Here is a 26,524-nt window from a genome sequence, read left to right as displayed (position 1 = left end):
CAAATAACAGCCATGTCTAGATTATGGGTCAGATAGGAGACCATCGGTTTGTATCTGGTTGACTTCAGTGGATTAATTTCACCGTTATATCTTCGAAGATCTGTATTGGAATATAGTGGTATCCTCAGAGGGGCAGTGGCAGATAAAACGCTCCTCCGTCGCTTCATCTGCGCCTTTTGTCAGCGGAATACAGTATGATGTTTATAATTAGACGCTGAAGCTACTGACGGCGCGTTTGTCGAGCCTTAAAAAATAAAAGGGTGTTTCTTACAACCAGGCTGTCAAACATAGTGAGGACCATAGATGTGATTCTCTTCCACTACCGTTTGTGGAAAAACAAACAAACAAACAAGCAAAAAACCCCAAATCCATCCAAATGATGTCAGGAAAGCATTTCAAGGCTCATGAAGTGAGCTGCTGCATCAAGTACTTCATCTTCGGATTCAACATCATATTCTGGGTAAGTCCGCTGTTTGCTGTTTGCGACCTCAGGCCTGGTGTATCCTCAGCTTAACACACTGACATGACATGTTTTTTTTTTTTTTTTTTTTTTTTTGTCCACCAACAACAGCTTTGATTTCTAATTCTACGAGAGTCGTGGCGTTTTCTTTGTCTTTCTTTCTTTCTTGTTTTTTTTTTTTTTTTTTTTCCCTGCTGGTTGTCATGAATGGTTTCATCCCTGCAGTAGGCTCACTGCTCCTATGCACTTGCTCCCACTGTCATCAGCTATCAGCACGCTTTTTGTTTTCTCTCCGTGTTGTTGTTGTTGTCAGCGTCAGTGTGTGAAGAGCTGCCATGGAGGCAGTTAACATCATGTGTTTGTTCATGTGAGGACATTTCTAACTGTACTGTGTCAGAGATGCTTGGGTGGGGGCAGCACAAACTGTACTCAGAGCATTTCATGTTCATCCCTGATCATCTTGTACTGGGTGAAATGACAACAGAAAGAAAACAGGCGTCTCTCTTTGTGGTTTGGACTCAGCAGTAACCCCATCTAGAATTTCTGGAAGTCCCGCTTTGAGCCTCAAGTCACTAATTTTAAATAGGTTGGCTACTTCTTCTGTTTCAGGAGTGGGCTCAAACATTTTTTATAAAGTTGCTAATGGGGATAACAAATGGCTTTAATAATAACATTCATTGATGCCAAGTATTTATTAAATATATACACATCAAATTGCCTTATTTAAAATGCTCAAAATTCAAATTGTTTGCTGAAGCACTAATGTGGATAAGGGCTGTACAATAATAATAATGGCCAATAATACAATATCTTGTTTTGTCCGACCAGAACTCACACATGATTAATTTACAGTGACATAACAGACTGAAAAGCAGCAAAACTGTCCGTTTGAGAAGCTGGAACTAGAGAAAGTTTGACTGAAATTATTAATTTGTTGTTAAAATTGTAGCCAATTAATTTTCCCTTGCCTGACTAATAGATTACATAGATGTCTGTTTTGGCTATTACAGTAGATTAAATACTGTCAGTCCCTACAGAGGATCTCAGCCATCCATACAGTCAATGGTCCTTCCATGCATCGATTCCTAACTTGAAATGTGTTGATGGTGCTGTTTTGGACTCTTACACTGTAGGTGGAAACTTGGACAGTCATTAAATGCGCTCAGGCTGTTTAAAGATGCTTTCTAATGTGGGAGTCTCCTGCTGATACTGCAGACTGAGATGAGAAGTATTCAGTGATGGACCAGAGCCAGGAAAATCTCTCTGTGGTTTCTCTCTCAGTGCATCTGTGTGATGACTACATGTTGCAGTCACTGCAAAATAATCCTGCACTCTCATCTCTTTTGTCTCTTTGTTCCTCAGTTCCTTGGAGTGGCATTCCTTGGCATTGGTTTGTGGGCTTGGAGCGAGAAAGTGAGTTTTATGCATTTTTTTAAATTGCATGAATCTTTTCACTTATGAAACATCAACAAATAATTCATGAACTAAACGGATCCTTTACATTCACCACTTGACATTTACGCCCACCTGTCTGCACAAAAGGGAAGCAGTGGTTTTACTGAATCAAAAAGGAACGTCATGCTTTCCAGTGGGACACTCCACAGAACAATGGACTCTGAATAGATCTGATGCATTTCACAGATTTATTCATTCAGTACTTTGGTGGGGGGGGGGGGGGGGGGGGGTATTAAAAGGGGAGACAGAGAGTCCAGTGAGGGTGTCTTGATTTTCTCTGGAGAACCTTTAAAGATGACTTCTTAGTTTATTGTTTCATTCGTCTTACATGGCATACACATATGTGTGCATGTTAAATGAAGCAGGAACCAGCAGCCGGTTAGCTTAGCTTAGCTTAGCACAAAGTCTGGAAACAAGGGCTCCGTCCAAAGGTAAACAAAAACCTCACCTGCCACCACTTCTGCCACCTCACTTACTGACTTACTTATCTCATTCGTTTAATCAATACACAAACTGAGGGGTTATGTGCTGGGCTCTTTCTTTGCCAGGGAGCGGTTGTGTGGAAAGCAGTGTAGACTCCAGGAAGCTTCTGCTCCCAGACAGGAAATAGTGTGGTACATAACACCCCCTCTCCCTCCCCAAAATAATACCATAACTGTAAATTTATGAGCTTTAGAGGTGCTGGTAAGTGGATTTTGTATCAGATTGATTCTGCTAACAGCCAGTCATATTAGCTGTTACTAGTGTTGCATTATTCAGGTTGGGATTTTTGGGAAGAGTACATGCTCAGAAGCTTACCGAAGTCATTCTCTTCCTTAAGAACAATTAGTTTGACCTGCCTTTAGTAAGGACAGTGGACATCAATGAGATTTCAGATGACTTGACCCCTCTAACCACTCACTCTTGCCCTCTTTTGCTTCCTCACCAGGGTGTTCTCTCTAACATCTCATCCATCACAGATCTGGGGGGTTTTGACCCGGTCTGGCTCTTCCTTGTGGTGGGTGGTGTTATGTTCATTCTTGGATTCGCTGGTTGCATCGGAGCTCTGCGAGAAAACTCTTTCTTGCTCAAGTTTGTACGTTCCCTTTAGCCTTCTTTAGAAATGATTCAATCTCTCCTGATTTTAACTTTTGTTAAATTCAGAGAACTGTGAATGTTTATGTATTTTCAGTTCTCTGTGTTCCTGGGTATCATCTTCTTCCTGGAGCTGACTGCAGGAGTGTTGGCCTTTGTCTTCAAAGACTGGATCAAGGACCAGCTCAACTTTTTTATTAACAACAACATTCGGGCATACAGGGACGACATTGACCTGCAGAACTTGATAGACTTCACCCAGGAATATGTGAGCACTATCTGTTCTTTATCCTAAGTAGTGATTTCAGCCCAGTGTTGTTTTTACCTTGTGAGACTCATAGTCATTCATCTCTGTAGGACGTTGTTGACGTATATGTGAGGTTTCGTTGTCTGTTTAACCTTGTAGTGGGAGTGTTGTGGAGCTTTTGGAGCTGATGACTGGAATTTGAACATCTACTTCAACTGCACTGATTCGAACCCGAGTCGGGAGAAATGTGGAGTGCCCTTTTCTTGCTGCACCAAAGATCCAGCGGTATGTCTTTCCCAGTATCACAAATCACAAAATTGCCTCAAGGGGCATAACAATCTGTACAGTATTACAACAACCTCTGTCCCTAGACCCTAGACTAGGACACAGAAAGACACCCCCAAAAAAAAACTTAAACGGGGAAAAAAATGTAAGAAACAGAGTGAGAGAGGAGGGAACCCTCCCTGTGTGTATAGAATAGAGAAATAGATAGATAGATAAAAAGATTACAGTATGGACAAACAGGATGGCAGGGTTATAGACTGTAAACATTATGAAGACGCATTCATGGAGAATATGATTTGGAAGGACATCAAGCAACTTCCAGGCCCCGCTAACAGATAGGACCTGAGCCACATGACCTCCTGTCCACGATGACCTGGTAAGAGGACAGACAACACAAACAAACATACAGGCAGCAAAACCAAGCACATTATTCACGTCTAAAAGAAAGACACAAATACACAGAGGGAGAAAAAGCAAGGAAGAGACTCGGACTCCTGGAGGACACAGATCCAGATCCAAAACATCTGGAATGAGACACCAATAGCCAGGAGAGCAAGAGCAGTCCCAGGACAGTGAAAAGAGACATCCACACAGCCTGGATGCTTGTGTGCTTGAGGGAATAAACAGTAGAGGGTTAGAGAGTTGTAGTGATTATCAGAACTTTTACAACAGTCTCATTGGCAGGACAACAAGGACTATAATGCACATACGAGGTTTAATGGATTCACTGAGACTGTGACCAACCCACCGACGGGAGAGTGGTCACATGTACCAGGCGTGATATAATCAAACAGTAAGCCATTGATTGAAAGTTATGGCACAAGTCTGTTTAAGTCTTTTTCATAGCCAGTTTGGTGTTTTTGTATCTTAGAGTTGGAATTTAAACTGAGTAGGTCTCTGTCTAACATTTCGAAACCTTTATACTGCCTCCAGTTGGAGGGGAAATTATGAAGGTCCCTGTGACCGATAGCTTGGTTATCTGTGTCCTCCAGAAGACTATTATGGCTGACTTCCAACAGGACGTCCAGGCCTCCGTGTTTAGTCCTCTCAGACTCTGCCAGCACAGCAAAGTCTGAAAGGGGCTGGGAGGAGCTACCTTGACCAAGTGTTTTTGGCAGAAAAATTCTCTAACTGCTGCTCACTGTGTAAAGCAGATAGCACTCTGCTGCAGCAAAACAGAAGTGCTTCACTGTAATGAAAGTTGCACAAGAATCGCTTTTTTATTTGCTGACCCAAGGACATGCTGTTCCAACGAGGTCATCCTCTGGGAGCAAACATGAATGACAATCAGCATCAAGAGAAAATGGTTGTTCCCGGCGGTTATTACTTGCACTAAACACTGACTTTTCTTTCTTGTATCTGTCAGACATAAGACACACCAACCACACCAAAGCATTTCAGTCTGAGCCTTCAAGATTTTGGCATTTAAGAGCTTAACACAGAAGTGTTTTGTTCTTATATTGTTGGTCCATCTCTCAGCACTTTCTGACACAAATATATGATTACATTTAAAAAATGGTTTTATAATGTCATAAGACAGCTGGGTACTGTAGGAGTAATGTAGGAGTAGTGTATTTATATGTTTTTAATAGTGTTTGTACAACAGTGGAACTCTATGCCACAGAGGAATAAGCTCTATCGTACTTTGGCTACACAAACAGTACTTTTTCTGTTTTTCCTTGTTGGAGCAGAGGGTCTAAGGACAGATTGTTAAGCCCCTTGAGCAAATTTGTGACTGTGTGTTGTCAGATTTATTTTTCAATTGTTTCAGGGTTTTATCAGGTCAAAATGTGTGCAGAGTCTCACACCAATGAAGTCCAAGTGAAGTCAATTTACACAGGTGTAGTTCATTGAAACCACAACTGTCCAGTACATCCCCAGAGGCCAAACCCACTACAGCAGGGGTGTCTAAACTGTTCCACAAAGGGCCGGTGTGGCTGCAGGTTTTTGTTCCAACCAAGCAGCAGCACACCTGACTTGACTCATTTAATCAACTGATCTCAGTCTTCAGACAGTTGATTGGTCAAACTTTGTGCTCTTCGTTGGTTGGAACAGTTTGGACACCCCTGCACTACAGTAATGTGCTGGACATCAGTGCCTCTGGTGATGTAGTGGTACAGCATGTTCAGCTTGACAGTGAGAAAAAGTGACAAAACCGTCATAATTGTGAATGAAGTCCAGGTTGAAGACAAGCAGCATCAACTTTTCACTAAACGACTTGACTTTACCTTATGAAAAATGAATAAGCATGAAGCGTCTTCTCTTCACAGGAGGATGTCATCAACACTCAGTGTGGATACGATATCCGAGCAAAAACGGTGAGATAGCTTATATTTATAACCCTCTTCTGAAACTAAGCCGGTGTTTAAAAAAAAACTGTATGGAGAGTGATTATTTTGCCTCAGGCAGGTTTATATGTCTGCATGAGGTCATTAGGTACTCCACCCTGGGTACAATATTCCTCTTTCAGTATGTTTCCCAACCCTTCACTCTTCAAAACACAGCAGCTGGCTCTCCATCAGCACTTTGGCTCGTGTGGTATTACTCATGCCGCAGCAATGCAACAGGAATTGAAACCCCTCCCCCGTCATTAGCTTTGGCCTTACTCCATAGAAGCATAATGTAAGGAAAAGGCTGCTCTTGTTTTCTTGACTTTAAATGTGAGGGAAAAGCCAGAGTGAAGCAGTTTTAACGAGACAGAGCAGGAAAACAGTGAGTTGAGTGTGTGTTAACAACCAGGCAACATTAGTTGAGAGGAATTTTATTGTGAAGGAGTTTTGAGGAGACCACAAGATGAAAAGGAGAATAATGTGCTACCATTATAAAATACTATGTTGTCCACTGTTGCAAAGTAAACCCCAACATGATTGCATACAGTAACTCTGAGATATAAAACCTCTCAAAGGGTAAACAAAGTATAACATTTCATCTGCATCTGATTATTAGGCTGTAAATACTGGTTTGACTTGTGAGTTTGTTAAATGTTCTCCCAGGACTCTGAGCAGCGGACTTTCATCTACATCAAAGGCTGCGTCCCTCAGTTTGAGAAGTGGCTTCAAGACAACCTGACAGTGGTGGCAGGCATCTTTATTGGGATTGCATTACTACAGGTGAGCAACAGTGTAAAGACTTTACTTTCTCATAAGATAAGAGATAACACTTTATTGATCCTCTGGAAGGGAAATTTGGGTGTTAACAGCAGCAGAAACACAGTCAAAGAAGTGCAGATAAAAAAATTTGTATATTAGCATAGATAAAATACAATACAATAAATATAATGTAGCAAACAACTGCCATTATCGAACAGCCTGATGGCTGTCGGCACAAAGGGGCTCCTGAATCGCTCCATCTTGCAGTTAGCGAAGGTGAATGTTCCACAGCTTATCACAGAGGGGAAGAGGGGGGTTGCTCAGGATGGTCTCCATTTTGACCCTCATCCTTCTCTCCACCACTGCCTCCTGACTAAGTACAACAACACACCTGACCTTCCTCGCCAGCGTGTGAAACTGTTGGTCTCCCTGGCCTTGATGTCGCCTCTGTTGTTTATGGTCACTTTCAGGAACCTGTTTGAGTCCACCATCTCTATTTCCTCCCCCTGGTCAGAATCCACCACCGGCTCCTTGGTCTTGCCAATGTTGAGCTGGAGGTGATCTGATGTAATCTCTGTCAACTTTACATGAGCCTAACATCTTTTTGTTTTGTATGTTTCTGGTTTCAGATTTTTGGCATCTGTTTAGCGCAGAATCTCGTGAGTGACATTGAAGCCGTGAGAGAGAGTTGGTAAGTGTCAACAGTTCATTAATTCAAGTGCAAATTCACTTGGCCTCGGAACAATGATTTCTTAATAATGAGCGATAATGTTGAAACATTACCTACTTGGACCTACTTGCACTATTTTATTGTGAGACTGATGCATGTCAGCTTGTGGCCTTCATCAGAGTCCAGAAACCTCCTCTTAACCAAAGCACAGCCTCAAAGAACTGTCAGCAGTTTGTTATGAATTTGTGAATTTTATGTCTTGCATTTATTGCATCTGTCCTCAAATCTGCCCCCTGTTTTTGTGCAGTTTGTTTACCTAAGATCTCCACAGAGTCACCAAAGGCAAGAAGGATGTACCAGGTAAGCACTATTAGATTTCATCATTAACATTCAAGTCTAAACTATTGATCTGTCCCGCTCCCCTGGGGAATGTGTTGATACAAAAGTGTTTTTTGTTTTTTTTTTCTACAGGACTCTGCAGTTTGGACACCAGCAATGAAGGGAAATAAATTAATCAGCTAATAGTGTCCAGAACAAAGAGTCTCATTCATATGTACATAATAAATTTAGAGTTATTTTTAGAGTTATTTGCGGCCCTATTTTTAAATGAAGCACAACCTCTGAAATGTGCTGTAGCTCTCATACAGTACAAATTAAGCAAATGCAGTATAGGCAGATAGGATCTTAAAGTAGCTCACAGCATAACACCCAGTTTAGTTGGCAGGCCTGCAGTGATAGCGGAGGGGGTCATAAAATAGGTAAAACAGGACACATGAAGGTAATTTGTTGTTTTCTCTGAGGTAGCACTTCATTTATAAAAGGGCCTTGGTTTTATATGTCTCACAGCTGCAGTTTTTAACACTGCATGTAAGGGTTATGTACAAAGCTGATTCTGGAAATGCACTGCATGCCTATTGTCTACTGGTAGGACATTGGCTCTCCTAAATGTATTTCATTAATGTTAAGTCTTTTAAAATGTTTGTAAAATAGTCACTAGTTTGGAGTGAATCGGCTGGTTAGCACTTTGTTGAATGTTTAATGACTTAAAGCTACAGAGAATTAATTTTAAATTTATTTCCTTATGTGAGATGATCACACTCATATCTTACAGATACGTACAGTTTGTGAGCAGAGTTTTGTGGGGCTGAGGTGGATGTAGTAGTTAGTGTGAAGCAAAATAATGGATGTAATATGTTTCTAAAATTGCAGTTTGTATGAGTTTGGCAGTTACATGAAAGAAATCTCTGCCGAAAGAAACTAGAAGATGTGGCATGTAAATCAAAAAAACTCAGCCTTAAGCACTTTAGTCTTCATATAAGAGTGATGAAGCTCATTGTAGCCACTCAGCTTTTGTCACGATTGACTGTTATTTTAGTCAAACATCAGCCACTGGAGGGGGCACTTTCCTTAAAGAAAAAAAGAAAACAAAACTTATAAACAGTATCTGAAACTTCATGGTGCTCCATAACTGTCAGATTCATCTTGAGTTTGTCCAAAATAAGCCTGACAGAAAAAACATTTCTGCACATTTTAAGTGTTGTGCCATTGCACATTACTTTATCTTTGTTGTCAGTCAGTTCTCATGCATTCATTTTCCTCTATTTTTGAATTGTTGCTTGTGTTGTTTTTTTTCTGTTTTTTTTTTTTTTTTTATGAAATCTACCTAACTGATGATATACTATACCTTTGTTGGTTGCATTTGATCGTTCCTGTTTTGAATTGTAAGTTTTCACTGGAAAATTAGGATACAAGCTATTTTCAAGTCTCATAATTGATGGCATGCCAGTACCTCTCGGTGGCACTTCACTGTAGAAATATTGCAGAGCCAACTTAACACATTGTGCTTGAAATCAGAGCGCGCAGGCTCTCACACCAGCATTATTTTTAATGCAAACTTGGAAACTTTATATGTTTTTGTTTCTAGACATTACTTGGAAGCCGATAATTGGCAGTCAACAATTAGAAGAGCGGTATAGCATGGAAGTAAAAGCAACCATTTCATCTAACGTCAAAGTGAACCTGCAGCAGGTTACACAGAGCTTTTTCTTTGTGTGAACTGAGTTCACACAAAGGATGTTAAACAATATATGTCAGCAGTTTGAAGTATTATGATAAATGTATAAAGCGGCCTCAGAGTCAACACCCCCGACCCCACCCCCCGCCCCTGGAAAAAAAGCTTCATATGATTGTTGGTGTTTACTGATCACACTCTTTCTTACCACTCAGTGCCATACTTGTATTTCCTACATACTCCTGATTAAAATGTTTTGCTTTGTGTTTCATGTGTACACCTGATTCTTGTAAATAAATGGATCATAACAAGTTGTAAATATATATCTTAATAAATGTGTTTCTTTGTACACTTTTGTCTGTGTATACTTTATCTAGATTGCAGTGATTTTCTAATAATACAATAGACATCAGGCACAAGTCCAGGAATTTAAGGGGGGTCCAAGGGATCAGGGGGGCCCCTGAGTCTGTGCCCACTGGGCCTGTTCAGTGATCCATCCATGGGAACAATGATAACAGTACGACCACTGGGGTGGGTGGGGAGTTATTATTGATAAAAGTTCCAAACAGGCCACTATCACCTTAGAACCAGTAACAGACATGTCATCCACATCATCTCATATCAATCACATCTCATCAAGGAATGCTGAAACAATGTCAAGCTGTAAGATCAAATTCTTATTTCTATGGAGCCCTAAGATGGAGATGGAGACCAGCTTTGGTTTTACAGTAAGAGCAAAATGTGTGATACTTTTACTCAAATATTATTTTGTTCTGATTTGAACTATTATGTAAATGTAAGTGCAAATAAATTACCCATTATCATTCAAGAGAATGGTCTTGATGCAGATCAGATTTTATGAAAAGCTGGGAAATACATACTGTACATGAGGTTAGTTTTGAAAGTGAGGGCAGGGCTTTGTCTTTCTACTGCTCGTGCTGTTGTCTCACACTGTTTTCAGTTCTCTAATTGTCATTTGTTGATTAGATTGAGGTGGAGTGACTGCACTTCATTCACAAAGAGAACAACACACACACACACACTTTTCTTTCAACACATCACAGATAATTTGCAATTTAGATATCCAGCTTTGATAAGTGTATCTCTTTGCTGTGTCATCAGGTACTGATTTCAAACCTCTGATCTGACCTTTGGCCAAATGCCTCAGTGTTTCTTCCGGCCAGATCGAGAACAGCAGCAGACTCGTTGCCATTGATATAATCAACCCTCCTCTCAAACACATTCACTTACTCTTCAGTGCCAAAATGTTTTGAATATCCAAGCTAAGTCATTGAAGTTTTAAATATAACACGTGTATTGAGTTGTCAGGAATATGTCTGTGTGGGTGTGTGTGTCATTCATTTGGGTGAAATCTGTCATCTAAATATCCTGTACCCTTCCGCTACAAATTCAGAAGTTCTTATTGTCTCTAAATGGTCTTTATATGCTTATTTGTGTTGCCCTTTGTATCGCACGCTTTGTCAATTTGCACTATTTGCACAGTCACTGAAAGAAAAGCCATCTAACCATTTTACTGCACATGTGCTTGGTATGATTGTGGATTTTTTTGCCATAATTTCGGCCTGTGACATTACCTTTATCCTGGAAAAAGTATATTTTTTGCTATGGAAACCTCCTCATCCATTTCATTGTTAAAAAGGTAGTAACCATCCCTCAGTGTGCCATAGGTAGTGACATACTTCCTGGTACTTTATCAGTCAGAGATGATCTGTGATAGATACTGTGTCAACTGGAGAAGCCCAGCAGCAGCAGCAGCTCCTGACAGCTGGCTAAAGTTGGACATTGACATCACTACCATTATCTACTGACAGACCAGCTTCCTAATGTCTGGAGACGTCTAGCTTCAGGACAGTGAGAAAATCATCAGATAAGGAGAGTGGATATGGTGTGTGTGTGTGTGTGTCTGTGTCTGTGTCTGTGTGTGTGTGCCGGAAAGGGATTGTATAATCTCAGTGTGAAGAGACAAACACTCTGTACAGACACGTCAGTGGTGAAGTGATGTTTTCAGTACGACTCTGGATTCAGATTCATCAGCTGAAGCTGGAAACCGAGAACAACCTCTGGAGAGGAAGACGGTTAACATCAGCAGACAAACACTGACACCCACTGGATGTTCACATACATTTACATTTACTGTATTCAGTTTTGCTGAATAATGTCTGTTGCCTTTTTGGAGTTCAGTAATAAAATGTACATTTACACTGTAAGTACTGTAAGAGAATTTTGATTTGAAATGCTTGTACTTTTCATGAGTATTTCCATTTTTAGTACCTTACACTTCTACTCCACTACATTTCAGTGAGATGCAGACTGATGTGCTTTATGTACATTTTGAATAGTTCTGTACTTTTACTTCCATTTGACTCCATATTACCACTTTAAAATTTCTATATCAATCTGGATGTGGAATGTGACAGGACAATGTTCAATTGAAAAATGTATAAACAGTCTTATTAAACTAATGTCAAGAGGCATAAAGCTGAGGAAGGACTAAACACATCAAATAAGATGAAGATGGGCTATAAGGTCAGATACATTACAGAGTCATACAACAATATCATAATAGGGTGAGTGTATTTAATCTATGCCATCAAAATAAAGACAGTAGAGTAAGTGTGAAGTAGTTCTGCCACTCCTGCTGATGGAAAATGATTAAGGGGCACATCATCTGAACTGGCTCCTGTAAGAGGCACACCCTCAAGGGTCATTTCAGTTGATGGGACCCTTAATCAACCCTCATCCACCCATACAGCATAATACAACACATAATACATACAACATAATTCGAATAACGTTGCTAATATTTTTAATTTAAACATACTTAGGTTGCAATATCTTCTATAGCTGTAACTTTGTGTTCATGTGTCCAAAACTTGTGCTAAACGAATCCACGGAATATTCAATTTCTACCGCACAGACTGAGCATCAGCTGAAGTCTACCAAAGTTTTGGTCCTCCTCAGATGCTGTAATTTGAGCTAGAGGGCTGGCTTCATGGACAGACTGCCCATTTCCTCCAACCAAGACGGAACGACAAAGTATCGACTGTTCCTCCTGGGAAGAAATTAGGTGAAAGGTGTTAAACATGAGGACGTCTCTCTTCCAGCGCCTGGTAAATATAAATATTTATATTAAATCTTATATCAAAAAATAGCATTACTCGATTATTTGTCGACTTGTCAGGACATGTACTGAAATCCAGACATCGAGCGCCACTTATCGCTTGATGAATTGAATCAATCTGATAATCTCATTCCACTGATTGATTGATCACATGTCCGGGCGCAGACACAGCTTCTGCCCCGCTGCATTAAAAGATGGCACCTGGCTGCATCTGCCAATAGCAGAAGTTCCTGTCAAATCTGTGCTCCTCAGGTTAATGATTTGCTGGTTAATCTCGTACTTAGTACTTGAGCGTGGAGTTTGGAGTCTGCCCTCCTCTCCGATAAAACCTAACAGGGGAAGCTCGGAGCTGCTTTGCCTTTCTTTTTGGCCCTTTGGTGCTACTTCAGCCAACTGACTTTTTTTTTGTGTCGGCTTTGCTTCGTCTGGCTGCAGAGAAGACACACAATGTTAACTCTTGTTGTGTTCTTGCTTTGTACAGCCTCCTCTGTCTCAGCTTCTGTCAAAGGTGAGTGGATGGACACTTTTTTTTCTCTGTGTAGATATAGTTGGGATCCTTTAGCAAATCCCTTAATGAAGCTTCAAAGAATCAACTCCATCCTCAATTAGAAGAAATGTGTGAACTAGACTATTTTGTAGATCAAAACACTTTTTTTCATGGATGACAATTTGGAAACTAATTGGTGATCTTTCATAGTATGTGTGTCTGTGATTTTGAATGGCTGCAGCCTGTATTTGACTGTGCCACATACTCTAAAATCCCCAAATGAATGAATCCTGGCGGGAAATCAGGCTAGGTTGATGTTCATTGCCAATGGACTAGTTTAACACAGTGCTGCTTTGTGACATCGCTGATAAGAGGTGAAAGAGTATAGTTAAAAGTAATAATGAAACAAAAAAGGGATCTGGGTTGCAGGTTAGTGATTTGCTTGGGATGTTCCTCAAATATCTCGGTCAGTTGTTGACAACGATAATAATGATAATGATAATAATACACTTTATTAAATAGCACCTTTCATTCAGGAGGTGTAGCTCAAAGTGCTTTGTAACAAAATGAAGACACAGGAAAATAAAAACAGGCAAATTCAAGTGCTAATACTGGGCGATAATACCAAGCAGTCAAAAGACAAACTGACTCAGAGTTTTTATTTGTTGAATTCAGATCCACGTTCCTCAGTGACCGGTGATGAAATCAAATACTGACACGTCAGTCTGTCTTCCCTCGTGGCCTGATGTCATATCTAATGGAAAGCTTGTCATTAATAGAGCAGAGGAGGGATTTTTATCTTCTCTCACTTTGAACACACCCAGTTAGATGGGCGCTGATTGAATCACCTCAGTACTGTCACCAGAGGTTATTTCTGAAAAGGAGGTGAAGAAGGAGACTCATCTTTGAGAAAGACTTTTCTTGTCAATGTCTAAATTATGTTTGGAAAGCTAAAAATAGCACTTCAGAGTTTATGTGGCCCACAGCTGATGTTATGGAAGAGATTACCTTTAACTTCAGACTTAATATTTTTATTTTGTGTTGGTCACTTATTTTTTTTAATGAATGTTAGGCTGTAGTGTCTCTAGATAATTCAAGCCTACAGCGACTGATGTTTGTGTTTGTAAGCTATTTTGCTTACAAACTGTAAATCCATCACAGAGCATTTAGTCACAGGTTTCAATAAGCTTGATTATAAAAATTATCTGAATTACAGCATAGATTCTCCACTTTTCAGAGCTAATGTCATCAATGGTAGTACAGTTAAATGTGCACCCATTTGGTAGTTCTGACATCTGAGATCCAAGCAGAAACTGGTTTTGGTGATGGTGCAGAAATTTGAAATGTAAGATTCTACCACAAAGTTATGTGAGACTTGTTGTTCTTCAGGTCTGGTTTTGTTTCAGCAGCTCTCAACAGCAACTGAATTTCAAAACAATTGCTGTTCACAACTGCGTTATCATATTAGGACAAAGGGTATCATGTTAGGATACAGGGTATCCTAATATGAGGGTGTCAGATGGCTGTATGGCTGCTGTGATGGATTAATGATTAGTTTCACGTTGCTACCAGTGTAAAGTGCTGACTTGAAATTAAACCAAATATTTGGTAAGAAAAAGGATTTTATACTTACAGTTACTATGCAGTTGCAAAAAACATGCAAGTATGCAAGTTCCTTTTTTTTTGGTAATCCTTTGCACACTTACAGTTTTGTTCATCAATGTGCATAATCCCTGTAAAAAAAAAAAAATAATAAGACTGTATAAACATATCTACAATACCTTCACAGTATAATATGACAATAGCAGAAAGTCTCATAATAGATCACTCACTGTGGAGAAGGTGGAACTGTTTACTCACCAGCTGTGTTTCCTGTGTTTCCTCAGGTGGTGCTGCTGCTGGACCCCGGCTGAACAACAACCAGCTGTACAAATTCAGCTACACCACTGAGGTGCTGGTGGACAAGGCCAGGGGGTCAAAAGAGAGCAGTGCTGGCTACAGGATCTCAAGTGATGTTGACGTCAACCTAGTGTGGAGAGATCCGAGCAGCAAGGATGACCAGCTGATTCAAATGGCGGTATGTCCGTCCAATGATATGCTGAGAGAAAATATGATGTCATTATGTAGTACATTTATTAAACTTTTAATCAGGCGAATTTTAAGGTACATTGAGCCATATAATATTTCTGACTACAAATATGTTTCTGATAAAGCTGGTGGTTCAGTCTGCTTCTCCCTTTTGGTGTGTAACTGGTGACGCGTTGGCAAGGTGCAGAAGGAATGTCTGCTTTCGTTGAAATTACACGATCTGTCTTTAATAGATCTCAAATGTGAAGATGGAGCCTGTGTCCCATCGATCTGAGAAGAAGAACGTCCTCCATGGATCGACAGTGGAAAGCATTTTAGGGAAGACCAAACTAGCAGCTCTGACTAAGCCTTTCTTGGTGCATCTCAAAAATGGAAAGGTAAGAACATTAACAATGCCGTTCGTGGCACTCACCATGGTTACATTTTTTTCAGCTATTACTTGAATTTTTTTTTTCAGCAGTTTCAAATTTCAAATTCTTGGTATTAATCAGCATGCTCAGAAGGTCCTTAAAAAGTGGCTACACCACTTACTGCTGGTATTATCTGTTTTTAAGAGGGAGTTTTTAAGAGGTTTTTAATCCTTATTTTGACATACAGTCAAAATAAAACACCTTTTAGTGAAAGGGGTGAATATTTTTGGTAAATATTAACATGATTTATATTCATTTTTTTATTTATTATGTGGATCTTTGTTTTCATCTTTGAGTCTTTAAACATGTGAGCGATGCGTACATAAGTAACGTTACAGAGTCAGTATTGTGCTTCCAGCACTCCACTGTTGTTGTCCTCATAGAATTAATGAGCTTACGTCCATTGTGCTGGAGTGATGATGCTGGCAGGGGAAATACCAGACAGATGTGTGTGCGTGCAAAGGTCAGCAGGTTCAGAGGGTCAATGAATGAATGAGCGAGCCTGATGTACAGAATGGCTCCAGGTTGGTGGATAAGGCTCATACAAGTTGTGAGATGTCTGAGCTTGAGCCAAACTCATTCTCTGTTATCGTCTCACTATCACTGCATATTATCCAATAATGCCAAAGGAATGATAGTAAACTGATTGTAGGATTTCTCATTTAAAGACTCAGGAGAAGAATGATACAACATTGGTTTATGTCTGAATATTGCTGCCAGTGAATCTCTTTACACAATGTTTTATGGTTTTGATTACATATTGGTCCACACATGTATTGAAAAATGTCACCACTTTAGAGTTAATTACCCTTTAGTGGTGTATAGATGTGTCATCATCTTACTGAATATGTTTTATCTTAGTTTGAAAAGTTTCATTTAAAATGACATTAGGTTAAGCCTTGCTTTAATGTTGGCTAAAATTTCACTTGTTGGGATTAATGTTGGTTCAGTGTTGAGTGAAGTTTTGAGGAATGAGACATGAGTGTGTGTGAAACATGATAGATTTGTGTCTCCCCTGGTGTTGTTAGGTTATTTATAATGATGGCAGGCCGTGGCAGGAAAAAGACACAGGGTAGCACTGGACAATCTATTTATGGTGGTCCTATCTGATATTGTGGTTGAGTGCCACAAATAAATTACATACTGTATAGGAGACAGTGTAGGATGATGTAATCGTCTGCTTTCTACACTCATGACCAGGACACAGAGTCCAGTATTGAACCAAACTGTAACCTCATTGGAGAAAGTTGTGGTGTGATATGTTTTTTTTTTTCAGGATTGGTTCAGCCTGAGCTGTTATTTGAATTATTTAATATGAATTAAAAATAAATAAAATGGCCTATTTTATTTATCAGTTTTGAAATTTAAGTCTCTCGCTTAGCACACATCTTCAACACAATTCTTTAGTGACAAACTTTAAGGAATCCTTATCTGAAATGTTTGTTTATGTTATGTGTTTATGTTGAAAACAGTGTTGGCTGATATATCATTATCAGATTTTTTCTCCTAGCTGTCATCATCTGCCTCAAAAATCCAGTAGCTGTAAATTCTCATTTAGATTTATTCTTTCTTTAAATTGAATGTGCTAAAACCCAGTGTGTGTAGGGAAAAACTGACACCCTGAAAGCCTTTGTGAGTTGCTGCACACATGCAGGTTGCTGGCCTCAGTAGCTGCTATATCTAGTTGTCAAACACTGTTTAACATTTTCTTTCTTTTTATGCATCTGCTGCAGGCAAAAGCATTTTATTCCTACTGGTCCGAACCTGCAACCATTAAGAACCTAAAACGAGGACTGGCCAGCTTACTGCAAGTACAGCTCAATACTGGGAAGGTTATAGAGGTAAATGGCACGATAATTCTCCCATCTGAATTATTTTTGTCATGCTTTCGTGCACGTAACAACTTGACTTATGTTTTTAAACAGAATGATGTGTCTGGAAGGTGCACAGTCGAGTACAAGGCAGTAAAAGGTCAAGTGACAAGAACCAAGCTCCTGGAGACGTGTAAGACTGCAGAGACTGGATTCACCACACACAGTCAGGTTAGTCAGCATCCAGGCCAACACAGCACGCTAACATACGAACATGACTGAGTCACTAATATATCACACCTCAATGTGACCCCCCACCCCCTCCAGGTCATGGGTGTGAACCGGAAGTCCAGTTCTGTTACAGAGTTCACACTTGAGGATGGTTTCATCCGTTCGGCCGTGGCTGAAGAAATGCACTCACTGTCCGTTAACGCTCGCAGATCTGTTGCAGCTAAAGTCGTGTCCAGGTAAATGCCTTAAGAAAAAATAAATCAGTGGTGCCACGTCTAATATGAGTGCACTTTACATTTTAGTTTTCTTGTCTCCCAGGCAAACCCTCACATTGACAGGCACAGGAGCTGGACCACTGGAGGCTGCTGGGAAAGATGTGTCTGGGGTAGTCAAGTCGATTGATGCCAAACTGGCAGCTGTTGGTATTGTGGCTGAGAAGGTCAAAGCCCAGTGCAAGGGTTGTCCATCAGTGAGTACAGTCTGTCCACTTTCATACCACATCTTCATTTTCACACTCATATGCAAACACAAGTAGACCATCACAGGTCTTTAAACTGTGATGGATGTTTACACCGGACAGTTTGGCTAATAATTTTACTGTGCCTTTTTTTTTCTCCTCTCCAAATAAGTTTGGCTCAACTAGAGATTTGTTTAAAACCCATCTGATTGTTTTACCACTGGTGTTTCTTGACGTGTTCAATTTATTTATAGCAAAATATCACTGCATTCCCAGGTTTCACCAATTAACATTGTTCATATTATTGATAGCTATGATGAACAAAATAAGAAAATGTGAATTATCCCTTAACAAAAAAAAAAAATTCTTCTGATACAACTGCTTTATTGTTAATAAATTATAGTCATTTAATTCCGAGACGCTATCATGTCTATCTTGCCCGTACCAAAAAAAACTACTACCACTACTGTTTATGAATTTACAAAAGTCATTATAACTTGCACCAGAGGAAGTCTTGTAACAATATTTCTTATGCAGGTGCATCAAGATTTCTGTACTGTTCTTGCATTAAAAACATTTTGAATCAGTATAAGAACCATTTCAGTCCCTTTAGACCTTCTTCCTTCCTTCCTATTAAAAAGGGTCCAAGCAAAGCTGTATGAGTCATTTTAAATGACTCTTCACTAACTGTTAATAAACAGATAATGTATATTTTTGTATTGACTGAAGACGATCTGACTTCTAATCCCCCATCCTCTGTGTACTTCCTTTTAGCTTTTTGAACATTGGCAGGCTCAACAGAAGCAGCTGGAGCCAGCAGGCCTGTCCAAAGCCATGGCTCCTCGCAGCTTCCTGGACCTCATCCAGAGCATTAGGAAGGCGTCCAAGGACGAGATCCTCAAAGTGCTGAAGAGTGCCAGCAAGACATCTCTGTAAATAAGCCCCTCCTCTTTTCCTATGTCTCATTTGCTTCCCTACTGACACCGTCACTCGGCTGTTTTGTTGAATTAGTGTTAACTTTTAACATTTTAGAATGTCAGGATCCAAGCGGATTAACTCACTGTTACTCTCTTTAACTTCTTCCTGCTGCTACCAGCCCTCAGGTGGTGGATGCTGTGACTTCCTCCCAGACTGTTGCATCTCTGGATGCTATGCTTGATTTCCTTAACTTCACCGATGCCAAAGGTTTGGTCCTGCAGGAGAGATTTCTCTATGCATGTGGCTTTGCCTCGCATCCCAATGAGAGAATGCTGCAGGCTCTGCTGGTGAGTGCCATGTTGTTGTCAGTAGTTAAGGACAGAAGACTGCTGCAAAACCGAGTCCTACTGTATTTGATTTATATTCCAGCATGCAGTGTTTTCTGTGAAGTTTAAAATGAATTATTTCCCTTTTAGGACATTTCTAAGGGAAGGATCGGCAGCACTGACATCAAAGAGTCTGTGGTGATCATCATGGGAGCCTTGGTCTACAAACTGTGTCAGAAAGGAGAGTGCAACTTGCCGGTAAGCCTCTAAAAGCAAAATATTAAAAACAAGTTCATTTGAAAATCTAAAACTGCAATATTTATTATAAAACGTGACTATATTTTTTCAGAAGGAAGACTATTTAGAATTGTCAGGTTACAAAAATGAAAGTGTGCTCAACCAAATATGAATGGATCTGAGAGCTGACTGATGATCTTCTGCTGTATGTTTGCCCCTCAGACAGTGGTGCAAGTGAAGAAGCTGATTTTAGATGGTCCTGAGAGCACACAGGTTGAATCCGAGGTCCAGATGTACCTTCTGGCTCTGAAAAACTCACTGCTCCCCGAGGCCATTCCCATCTTTACCAAATACGCAGAGTCAGAGGTTGGGGCTTACAGCACCATCGCCCTCACTGCCCTGCAGAGATACGATGGCAAGCTCATGACCGATGAGGTACGCCATAGTTAAGATAACATTTTGTTTGAACTGATGTGTGTGGATGTTAACAATATGTCAATTAGCATGTAACAGAAACTGAAACCGTGTAGCGTACTTCTCTGTGGTCTCAGGTAAAACGGACAGTGAGCAGGGTTTACCATCAGAATCGACGGATCTATGAGAAAAACGTGAGAGCTGCCGCTGCGGACGTCATCCTCAGTAGCAACCCCTCTTACATGGAGGTCAAGAATCTGCTTCTGTCTATCGGAAACCTGCCCCATGAAATGAACAAGTACATGCTGTCAAAGATCCAGGACATCCTGCACTTCCAGATGCCTGCAAGGTGTGTTATGGGACATTCAATGGACCAACTGAGATGAGAACTTTTGAATAGAAAGGCTGTAAAACTGACAAAAATTATCAGTGAAATAAAGCATAAAAACCAAAGATTTTTAATTACACAGGTTTGAAACCTTGTACTATAAAATTATTTTCTCCGTTTTTCAGCAAAGTCATACGACAAGCTTTGAAGGACATGATTTCCCATAACTACGACCGTTTTGCAAAAGTTGGGTCATCATCTGCTTTCTCAGGATTCATGGCACGTAAGTTACCAACCATCACCTCTCAACCTACAAAAACGACAAAAAAAGAAACAAGACATTTCACAAAGTCATTTTAAAATGACTTTGTGATAAAATGTGAAAAAAAGGGTATTAAATTTCTTGCAGACTCATGAAAACATTCACCTTTGATGTTTTGCAGCACCTTTAGACTTTAGTGTGTGTCTTAGTCCATGTTTTGGGCTATAAGATTACTAGCATCACAGCTACATGGATGCTACTTGAGTACGTTTAATGACGACCCCGAGCATGTGAATAAACAAAAAAATCCACTCCCTACAGAATCTGCTGACGTGACTTCCACATACAGTTTGGACATCCTGTATTCAGGCTCGGGGATCATGAGGAGAAGCAACATGAATATTTATGGTGCTAGTAATGGAGCAATGCTACATGGACTACAGGTAAAGAAACAACAGAGATGATTAGAAGTGAATGAGTGTACAATAACAAGAACTAAGAATTGTTTGAAATTTTCAAGTTTTCAAAGTGAAACATCGGAAAAGATCAAATGTCTTCGGAAATTCCTTGTGTCTTCTAGGTAGCAATCGAGGCCCAGGGTCTTGAGTCACTGATTGCTGCCACGCCCGACGAAGGAGAGGAGGACCTGGAGTCGTATGCTGGGATGTCGGCTCTGCTGTTCGATGTCCAGCTGAGGCCTGTCACCTTCTTCAAGGGTTACAGTGACCTCATGTCCAAAATGTTCTCCATGACTGGGGATCCCATAAATGTAGTGAAAGGTCTCATCCTGCTGACTGATCATTCTGAGGTAAGAGGTCACCACTGTGTTAACACGTTAAGACCTCAATCACACAAGAGCTGAGTATGTATTAGTGTTTGAAGCTGACATTCAGTGTGAGAGAGGGTGAGAGCCAGTAGTAATGATTCATGCGTGCAGCAGGTAGCGACAGCAGAACTTGTTTACTCGGGAGATGCAAACAGCAGGTGGGTGCAGTCACAGATAGCAAATGACTCAAGTTAATTAACTTCAGTTGTTGAACTTAATGATGTGAGTGTGAACAAGGTCTAAATGCGTACAGCTGATGCACGGATGTGGCATTTCTGACCAAAACCAGCAGTGTGTTGGTCTGTTTCTCAATACCTTCTGAGTTCTTACCCTGTCTGTGGAACTGATATCCCAAAGATCTAAACCTTTCAAAGCAGGTCACAAATATATATTTTCATTTTAAAAAAGGCTAAATAATTTCCTACAACAGCCGGGCACTGTAATTTTTAGCAGACATTACTCAAAGAGGAGCAACAATGCGTTTGTTGGGGACTATTTTCAGTCATGGATTCATACTTTATTTGTGAGCCGCTGAACTAGGATGGTGCAAGTGAGATTGACTCAAATGCTAAACAACAGTGCCAATGTTCATGGTAATGAAGAAACGTGGAAAGTTAGTTTTTGGACTACAAAGGAGCTCTATGGCACAATGACATAAGTTATGACAGGATATGGCTACATGGGAAGCAGGATTCGTTGTTTGCTTTTGGTCTTTTCATGGGATTTGATTGAAAGTAAGAAAATACACATTGTGACCAGCCTTATCCTTAAAACATATTTACTATGAATCTTAATTATCATGGTCAAAAACTGGACCGAGAGATAATCAAGTCTTCCTTTGTGTTTTTTTTTTCTTCTCCCTTTTGATCCTGCAGGTCATCCAGCTGCAGTCTGGTCTGAAGGCGAGTGCAGAGTTTCAAGGAGGGCTAGCCATTGATATTTCTGGAGGCATGGAGATCAGTCTGTGGTACAGAGAATCAAAGACCAGCGTCAACAACAGGTACAGTCCAGAGACAATAAAATAAGCAGCTGTCGTAGGTGTTTTTGTCCTGTAGCCGAACTGGGGCACTGGCAAATTTTTAACCTCATGCTATGTGCTATGTATATGGGTCACAGAGTCAGGAACAACCACAGAATGATAAATTATCTCACTGAGTACTGTATGTACAGTATGATGTAACACACTTGCAGGCCAAAGGCCCTTGCGATAGGCAGATAATTCTTAGAAAACATCCTCTGTAACTGAAAGGAAAGTTGTTTTAGAATTTTGAGCCATGTCACCGCACTGCAAATAGATCTCTGTTGACGCCGGATTCATGTGAACTTTAGAAAGGCTATAAGTGCCGTCTGATTCATTTGTTCCACCGGCACGTTGGACATGCTCCTGTATTGTGCCTTACGCCTGTCTCATTTCTAGGTTTGTGTGAATATGACGTCAACTCTGTCTGGTTTTCTATTTTAAAACATTACAGTCAATGCACAACACCAGCTGCTGAAAATGGAGCACATCATCACGCCGGTGTCGGTTAGCTCGCAGCATCTGGTGATGAAACAGGGTTTAAACAGCAATGTCACTGATTTTTAACATTCAAATATGTGTGTGGTTTTTCCCGTGCAGGGCAGGGCTGAATGTGCACATCAGTACTTTTTAAGGACCAACTTAGTTTTGTCCTTAACACTTAATGAAAACCAAACATACTAAAAGTTCACACTGACTCAAGGTCAGATTCTTTGTCTTGTTCACTTGGTTTTTGGTCAGATATTCCATGATTTTTAATGATTTGATTATTTTGCTAATTGAAAAAAGTGTTTTGAAGGAAACTATATTTTATATAGGAATGAACATTATCAAAAAAAATGGAAAACTGTTTTTTTTTTTTATACTGAAAAATTTGATCAATTTCCATCTGTAGTGATGTGTAGTTACACTTGCATTAGTGACACATTGAATGTAGAGTTCTATATATAAATTTCTACTAAAAAGAAATTTCAAAAGATGGAAAAGAACGGGGGATTTCAATGGGAATCTAGGTTAAGCTGCCCAAAACACATGGTGCTGTTCAAACAGCATCACAGGGAACAAAAAAAGTGGCTTTAAGACAGAAAAATTAGTTTCTATATCTCCATTTTTAGGATTTAGTGCCCTTCACCACTGTTAAGGGTAACATCTTGGATTTGGACTTCAGGATGGTTTGACCCATGTGTGCAAGGGAATGGCAGAGGCAGGTGAATGGATCAGCATAGTTGTACCTCTTCCACTCTGATAATAGACTGGCAGGCTATCTATAGAAGCAGAACAAACCACACTGGCATCTCTGCCAAGGCATGTCTCCATGGGCAAAGTTACAGAGGTTGGATTTTCAACTGTTTGGCAGAGACTTGAAACATAAGGAGAAGTTGTTACATGGTAAACTCTACTTGTTAGTCTCTGAGCTTTACTGTGCTTTTGAAACACTGATGCAGAAACAAACAAACAGGTACCATATGCCACAGCACCGGTAGTTATACCAAGACTAAAGAAAAAAAAAAAACAACAGTGATTGACTGGAAGGTGCCTGTTGCAGTTGTTTGTCAGGACACCTCTAACACAGGTACATTAAACTGCAGGTAACCATAGCAGCACTTATTTTGTTTTATATTATGCTGCTAGTTAACAGCATTTCAGATGTGATTAATAAACCTGTGGACATGTTCGGTTTTTGGATATTTCATTTATAAAATATAATTTTACATGAAATGTAAAATTTCACATTTACATTTAGTTTTCTTGGATAAAATAAGGGACTCTAGACTGGTCTGCAGTGTTAGACCAGTCTTAGTTTTGCTAAGTTAGTTTCACAAACATAAAGACTTATTTTGAGAATGTCCAGGCTAACCCACCTCAACGAGCCATGTTTCCATGGTTATAATCAGTGACACCTGGTGACCAGTACCACTGAGGAAAATATGGCTCATATTTTGTGGTTTGTGAACAATGCTATGGCGTGAGCAATGAGAAGGGAAAGACTGCAGTAACCTGTTGGAAACTTAAAAGTATGAGGACATTGTCATTCATTTTAATCTGCCCAAGGAAATTATGAGCCTGACTAAAGGGTGAGCAGAAGTATGGAGCCCTGCCAGATTAAGTAGCCTCGTCTCAGCTCTGCAACCGGTCTGCACTGGATGGAGATTTAACGGCACTGGAATTTTTTGTATTGTTGCTGAAATTTCGTTAAAAAAAGTCCTTGTAACTGTTAATTCTTCCAGAAGGCAAACATTTCCTGATGGAGTGAAGGGAGCTGAGTGGTTTGATGCGGTTGCTTTATTAGGCATGCTGTGCTTTTTAGTGGATAGTCCTTCCTAAGATACTCAAGAACTAGACAGCTTTGTGCAGTGGATTTGTTCCGATGACTGTCAGATGAATTCAGATGTCTATCTGAAGTCTGACTATTAGTCAGATCTAAGTCATACTCAAAGACTGTGAATCTGGGTAGTCAACTTTGTCTGCTTAACACATTTTAACTTGGTTTTTGCTTGCTTGTGGTCTCAGAGGAGCGCTAGTGGTCACTGGTAATGTTACTGTGGACATGGACTTCATGAGGGCAGGTGTGGAGGTCAGCTTTGAAACAGAGGCATCGCTGGATTTCATCACCACGGTCCAGTTCTCTGAATATCCCTTCTTGGTGTGCATCCAGATGGACAAAACTGCCTTCCCCTACAGGTACTATTGAGACTTCACTCATCACTCATTGCGGTTTTATTATTGAATCAACATAAAGAAAAACCTAACTTTCTGTTCATAATGCTCTGCTTTCAGTGAATACATGACCAAATATGAGAGCCTACCATCAGGGAAGAACGTTGTGTTGCGCAAGAGCAAGAAGAAGCTTGTCCCTGGCTCTGAATTCCCTCTTCACCAGGAGAACTCAAACATGTGCAAGAAGGTTTTTGACTCCAGCTGGTAGAAATACCAGGAACTATTCAGGAGTGAGTATTCATTCTTATGGGCAGGTTATTGTTGCTAAAGGAGGGTTCATTGCATTCAGGGACAGCTATCACACCTCAGCCTCAAGCAGTGAATGGCTAAAAGAGAGAAAATTGGTGAATTTTTTTTTTTTTTTTAAACAACACATGCAATGTTTACATTCCTGTGAGTATTTAAGTCATTTTAATTTTGTTAGAATCAGGAATTCTTGCATTGTCTTTTTATGGGTTTCTTTGAAAATGTATTTATGACAGGCACATACAGGATGTATGTTTTATTTGATGCATAATACGAGTAATACGAATAGTACCACTGTAATTTTTTTCCCAGCACAGTTACAGTAAAGATGTAAATGTAAATATCACACTGGAGACAGTGGACTAACTTCCCCATGAACAGAAACGCTCCCTTCAGTCAACATTCCTTTGTTTTTTGATCAAATGTGTGTAGGAGCAATTTATTGTTTTATGTCACTGTATTGCTGTTCACTCACTTGAAATAACTTATGTACTGGTGTAATGATATCCATGCATCCAGCCATCCAGCCAGCCAGCCAGCCAGCCAGCCAGCCATCCATTTTCTGCCACTTATCCGGTATCGGGTCACTGTGGTGATTTGTTAATTGCTCCTACAGAGATGAAGTCTGCATTGCCTTTACATTGTACTTGTAAGATTTGAGGATGAAAATCATACCTATAAAAGTGAATCCAACACTTGAATATATTTTTTGTACATTGCTGTAATTGCTGAAAATGTTTGGGTAGGGTAGCAAAGACTTTTTAGGCACCCTTAACATGTGTTTCCATATTTAGGGATCTGTTTGTCTGGATTTGTAATTGGCTGACAATAAATATGCACTGGAAACACTCCTGCTTTTTGACTTGACTTATGGATTTAGATTCAGCAAAACAACTTTACACTAACAGCTGTCAATTGCTTGTATGTCTTGAGTTTTGTTTTGTCTGAGAAAGATACTGAGCTGACACCAGCCGGGTCAGGACTCAAAGATATTTTGTGATGACAATGCTAAAGAAAACGTGTTAATTATCACGAATCCTGCAATTTGATAATCACCTGGCATTCCTTGTAACACCAGTGCTTTTCATTTGTCCAAAGCTTTGGTTTATGAGCAAAAACCTGCAAAATGAATATTTTCCATTAGTCTCAGTTGTGCTTCGTGTTAGTACTACTTAGCAATGTTAATATGCAAGCAGGCTAAACTAAGAATATAACAGCAAATACAATATTATGCCTGCTAAACATTCGCATGTTAACATTGTCATTATGAGCATGTTAACATGCTGACATTATTTAACTAAAAGCATTGCTGGC

General features: G+C 40.0%; 2 protein-coding genes across 2 annotated transcripts; both read left to right on the top strand.

Moving 5' to 3' along the window:
* Positions 1-38: 38 nt before the first annotated feature.
* Positions 39-9,634, top strand: LOC121180370 (tetraspanin-5). The gene is made up of 10 exons (XM_041035726.1): positions 39-460; positions 1,823-1,873; positions 2,844-2,990; positions 3,087-3,257; positions 3,396-3,521; positions 5,792-5,839; positions 6,515-6,631; positions 7,240-7,301; positions 7,588-7,640; positions 7,752-9,634. Exons 1-9 carry the CDS (start codon positions 377-379, stop codon positions 7,598-7,600), a joined length of 819 nt encoding a protein of 272 aa, XP_040891660.1. The 5' UTR covers positions 39-376; the 3' UTR covers positions 7,601-7,640; positions 7,752-9,634.
* Positions 9,635-12,756: 3,122 nt separating this feature from the next.
* Positions 12,757-26,335, top strand: LOC121180369 (microsomal triglyceride transfer protein). Its single transcript, XM_041035725.1, has 18 exons — positions 12,757-12,941; positions 14,807-14,997; positions 15,242-15,385; positions 17,152-17,259; positions 17,344-17,460; positions 17,557-17,696; positions 17,779-17,929; positions 18,692-18,849; positions 19,014-19,182; positions 19,312-19,419; positions 19,621-19,833; positions 19,950-20,161; positions 20,326-20,423; positions 20,724-20,845; positions 20,983-21,210; positions 22,104-22,228; positions 24,758-24,928; positions 25,025-26,335. The coding sequence occupies exons 1-18, from the start codon at positions 12,881-12,883 to the stop codon at positions 25,170-25,172; spliced, it is 2,664 nt and encodes an 887-aa protein (XP_040891659.1). The 5' UTR covers positions 12,757-12,880; the 3' UTR covers positions 25,173-26,335.
* Positions 26,336-26,524: the final 189 nt, after the last annotated feature.

Source organism: Toxotes jaculatrix, chromosome 4 (assembly GCF_017976425.1).
Source record: "Toxotes jaculatrix isolate fToxJac2 chromosome 4, fToxJac2.pri, whole genome shotgun sequence".
NCBI lineage: Eukaryota > Metazoa > Chordata > Actinopteri > Toxotidae > Toxotes > Toxotes jaculatrix.
Note: the sequence above shows the minus strand (reverse complement) of the source record. Positions and strands in the feature narration are given on the sequence as shown.

Bases quoted from the DNA above. Each gene is read 5' to 3' on its own strand.
- LOC121180369 (XM_041035725.1), top strand. From the start codon at position 12,881: ATGTTAACTCTTGTTGTGTTCTTGCTTTGTACAGCCTCCTCTGTCTCA. The intron at 17,930-18,691 runs GTGAGTACAGTC...ACTTCCTTTTAG, and splicing joins AGTGCAAGGGTTGTCCATCA to CTTTTTGAACATTGGCAGGC. The intron at 20,162-20,325 runs GTGTGTTATGGG...TCCGTTTTTCAG, and splicing joins CACTTCCAGATGCCTGCAAG to CAAAGTCATACGACAAGCTT.
- LOC121180370 (XM_041035726.1), top strand. From the start codon at position 377: ATGATGTCAGGAAAGCATTTCAAGGCTCATGAAGTGAGCTGCTGCATC. The intron at 1,874-2,843 runs GTGAGTTTTATG...CTTCCTCACCAG, and splicing joins TGTGGGCTTGGAGCGAGAAA to GGTGTTCTCTCTAACATCTC. The intron at 6,632-7,239 runs GTGAGCAACAGT...TTCTGGTTTCAG, and splicing joins TTGGGATTGCATTACTACAG to ATTTTTGGCATCTGTTTAGC.